This window comes from Glycine max, chromosome 20, assembly GCF_000004515.6.
Source record: "Glycine max cultivar Williams 82 chromosome 20, Glycine_max_v4.0, whole genome shotgun sequence".
In the NCBI taxonomy this organism is placed as follows: domain Eukaryota; kingdom Viridiplantae; phylum Streptophyta; class Magnoliopsida; order Fabales; family Fabaceae; genus Glycine; species Glycine max.
In genome coordinates, this window is record NC_038256.2 from 47,098,205 (window position 1) to 47,102,249 (window position 4,045).

At 33.0% G+C, this 4,045-nt stretch overlaps 1 protein-coding gene across 1 annotated transcript; it reads right to left on the bottom strand.

The window, feature by feature from the left end:
* Nucleotides 1-494: 494 nt before the first annotated feature.
* Nucleotides 495-3,817, bottom strand: DHAR4 (DHAR class glutathione S-transferase). The gene is made up of 6 exons (NM_001250008.3): nt 3,641-3,817; nt 3,467-3,557; nt 3,232-3,375; nt 2,638-2,755; nt 2,384-2,524; nt 495-877 (listed from the first exon to the last, which is right to left on the bottom strand). Exons 1-6 carry the CDS (start codon nt 3,696-3,698, stop codon nt 788-790), a joined length of 642 nt encoding a protein of 213 aa, NP_001236937.2. The 5' UTR covers nt 3,699-3,817; the 3' UTR covers nt 495-787.
* Nucleotides 3,818-4,045: the final 228 nt, after the last annotated feature.

Sequence of the window (4,045 nt, forward strand, 5' to 3'; positions counted from 1 at the left end):
AACCACTCTTAATCATATTCATTAGAAATGGTGCTCACATTTGAGTTAACTTAAGGTAACTTAAGGGTATAGTTTAGTCCACTAAACTTGGGCATTTTATATGTGAGTTTACAGGAGTACATTGTTGATCCATGCTATATATAAATTATATAACTTTAATAGTTAAAATAAATAAATTATGTTAAATTGAAATATTTTAGCATTATGTTTGCAAGTTCTCGAATGGCAAAATCATCACTCCATTCTGCAACAATGAATTTCATGTTTGTAAGTTTTCGAATGACAAAATCCTAACTTCATTCATCAACAATGATTTGTTTATTCATAATTGATAGTTGATACGTGGTGTTTCTTGTATTTTTGATAAAGCTTTTTCAATAGTTACAAATTTGTCCATATCTCAGGCAGACAATCGATAGAACGGACACGAATTCTCTCCAGTTGAAAAAACTTGGGTGTCCAGTTTAAGATCCTCACCATTAATACATTTTTTTATTCTTTATAAATTAAATTTATCTAACATTAAAAGTAAGCTTGACATTTCATCCAGTTTTTTTCTTAATTTGAGAGGATCTTTTTCCGACATTAAAATCTAAAACACTATGTACTACTAGTGACAACTGTTGTCACATCACCAATAAAAACACCAACAAACTACATGTTTATTCATTATTAAAAGGGTAACAATACTCTTAAACATCATGAGTTCGCCATCCTATTCTTAACCAGGTTCAGTCACAGTACATCACATATCTGATGTTCAGATGCCTCATAATTTAGAATTACTTCAAGCATTCACCTTAGGCGCCCATCCAGCAATAACATATTCCTCCTTTGGAGGCTTTGTTTTCTCAAATGACTCTCGGGAGAACAGCAGCTGTAACAGAAAAATAATTGTCCATTAACCAACTAATTCGTCTACAGCTATACTACTCAAATTTCAAACCAGCAATTACATCTTTTTCTTTACCAATTGCAAAAAGATTTCAGTTGTAGGAGTTGAAAATTCACAAAGCACCCAAGAAGTTAATGAGATGGATTTAGAATACATAATTTTCAGATCCATTCAACCAGAAAAAGAAGAAAAAAAAAAAACTGACCAGAGAACCAGGTAGTGGAAAACCATTAGAATTGGTCCAAAGCCAGTTAAAACTATAATTCAACTAAGTAGACATATAATATGATCATTAGTTAGCAAGGGCAGAAAAAAAAAAAACTCCATGAAAGATGCTATTTCCATCTACACAGTTAGAAGAACCATGTAAATAGTAGAAGTAATTTTCTTTGTTCACAATAGAATGCAGATTGACAGACAACATAATTCTCCAAAAATAGCCACACAGAACGCCCAAATGATAAAAATCATCAAATTCAGGAAATTAATTGACTTAGGTTATATGAATTTATAACATTTTATCATGTAAGAAAGGTTCTTTACTCCCTGACTGACCAAGGAAATCAGGTGAATTCACACGGCTTTAGTAACTTTATAAGTTTTTCAAACTTGGAAGCATATATGTAGTTTATTTTCACTTTATAGCATGCTCCATATTGGCCAATTTAAAATAGTGAGGGGATGTGTAGTAATATCTGAAATTAGACAAAGATGCACTTCAAATTTTATATACAGATGAAAATAACAAAAGAGGCCATGGGGAATTAATCTTTGGGCACCAACTATTTCATGACAGTTCTCAAGCAGATCCTCGATTTGATCTGTTGAATTTTTTGCTTATCAATTTTGTTTCTTGAAAGATTGGTGGCATCAAATTGATCCAATAATTAAATTTGTCATTGAGTGACATCAATTAGGTTTGAAGAAATAGTAATTTTTGGACTATTGTGATATAAACATTAATCATTCAATAATTAAATTGATGTAATAATCTTTTAAGGACCAAATTGATGTTCCAAATATAATTTGAGGAGAAAATTAGAGATTTACTCAACTCAATGCAGGATCAATTCACAATAGATAAATAGATTGCTTTTTATGCACTGTAGGCTGTAGCATAGTATTTATGTGCATGAAACCCTTTTTGCTTAAAATTACTGTGCACAATCAGGACTAGACTCGTTTATAAGTAAACAAGTAATTTTTTTCTTAAACCATTGACCTATCTTTTCCAATTGCGTTTACTTCTTTACTTTAGTCTCTCTTTTTAGCATTTTATTGTGACTACAAGACATAAAATTAGTATATATTAAATAATAGATTACTTCAGTCATTTTGTAGGAATTTTAAGCATATTGGCATGACAAGTTTGACCACAGAAAATTCTCATCACCAAATGCCAATCAATGTCACCGTTCAATGGAAATACAAAAGACACAACTAAATAGCTTCAAAAGAGCACATCCATTGCAGAAAACAACTGCATACCTTAGTGTAATTGTGCACATGTACCAAACTTTCTGGAATATTCCAATTCTTGAAGTGGCCCAGTGCTACCACAAGATGGTACAGTTTTGGTGCCAAACTCAGATCAACAGCAGTGACTTTCTCCCCAGCAATGTATGGACCCTGACCATGCCTCCAGCATATTAGCATTGACGATTTAAAGATTACAAATGGGTAACTAATTAACAAATAAAAAAAAAAAAACTGTTTCAGTATAAAAAAATTCACTTGCATACATGGGTCTTGAGATGTTCATCCAAGGCACTCAATTCAGCAACCAATGCTTGCTCAGTTCCATCGTTTGTATCCTTGCTCTTCAGAAAACTCACAAAAGACCCAAATATCTTTGATCCCCTGCAAATGTAAACATATTGTGTACACTCAAATTCAGTCCTTAAGAACAACTCTCAATTCAAATAATATTTTCTAAAAAAATTAGAACGCCGCAATGCATAAGCCAAGTATATTTTTCTCCTCAACCACCATTCACATAACCCAAATCAAAGCCCCCTCACCAACCATAAAAACAAACTAGAAAAGGACTATGGCTATTATAAATAGTGCATCGAATAAACCTGAATATATAAGTCAACATTCTCTTGAAAACCATTTCCCAAAGTGAAGTGATATCACCAACAACAGTGACAACATTTTCACAACAGGAATCAATTCCCCAAAAGGGTCAACTATTAAAATCAGTTCTAATTAACATTGAAACAGACACACACAAAAGTCAACACAAAAGAAACACCATAAAAAATATTCCAGACAGCAAAAAAGGTAAAGTTTGAAATAAGAAGAAGAAAGAAAGGGTGACGGATGAGTCATACACGGAGGCAAATTCAGGAGGAGTGATTAGAGAGGGTTCTGGGTACTTTTCCTCTAGTATCCCCACAATTACATCAGAATCAGCCACCCATTTGCCATCAAAAAGAACCACTGGCACCTTCCCTTCAGGATTCACACCCAAAAACCTAACAATAACCAAAAACAAAATTGATATTACAGTGAGGAGTGAGGAAGAAGAGACACACAATGGCACGTTAAAGTTCAACAATAATATACCATTCGGGTTTGTTACTGAGATCGATGAGGTGGAGTTTGTAAGGAATTTTCTTCTCCTCCAAAGTTAAGAGGACCCTTTGGGAAAATGGACCTAGAAACAAAATCAAGCCCAAAAATAATCAAAATCCAGAAACATTATTTCTATGGCAGAAAAAGTGGAAGGAAGAAACATACAATCTCCGAGAACATTTGGAGCCCCAACAGCAGCCTTAACAGCAACCTCGAGAGCCATTTCCGATGAATGATGCAAATATAGAGAGAGTGAGAGACACAGAGCGAACAACAACGTGGAACGAACTGCGCTTATGATCTGCTGTCGTCGGAGCGTATTATTATAGAAATCCGTACTTTGTCATCTTCCGATAATTAAATACGTTTCGTGTTTTTTTATATATATATATATTATATGCATTTCTTATTTTATTCAAGGCTTGTGTGATTTTTGTCTATAAAAAAATAAAGTCATTTTTTTATTTTGGTGCTCTAAAATATTTTGTTTTAATTTTGTTCCTTATAAAATTTAATATTTTTAATTTTAGTATATGAGGTGAGGTAACAGTGACGTAAGATACTCACAAT

Bases quoted from the DNA above. Each gene is read 5' to 3' on its own strand.
- DHAR4 (NM_001250008.3), bottom strand. From the start codon at position 3,698: ATGGCTCTCGAGGTTGCTGTTAAGGCTGCTGTTGGGGCTCCAAATGTT. The intron at 3,558-3,640 runs GTATGTTTCTTC...TTTTGTTTCTAG, and splicing joins TCCAAATGTTCTCGGAGATT to GTCCATTTTCCCAAAGGGTC. The intron at 3,376-3,466 runs GTATATTATTGT...GGTTATTGTTAG, and splicing joins CTCAGTAACAAACCCGAATG to GTTTTTGGGTGTGAATCCTG.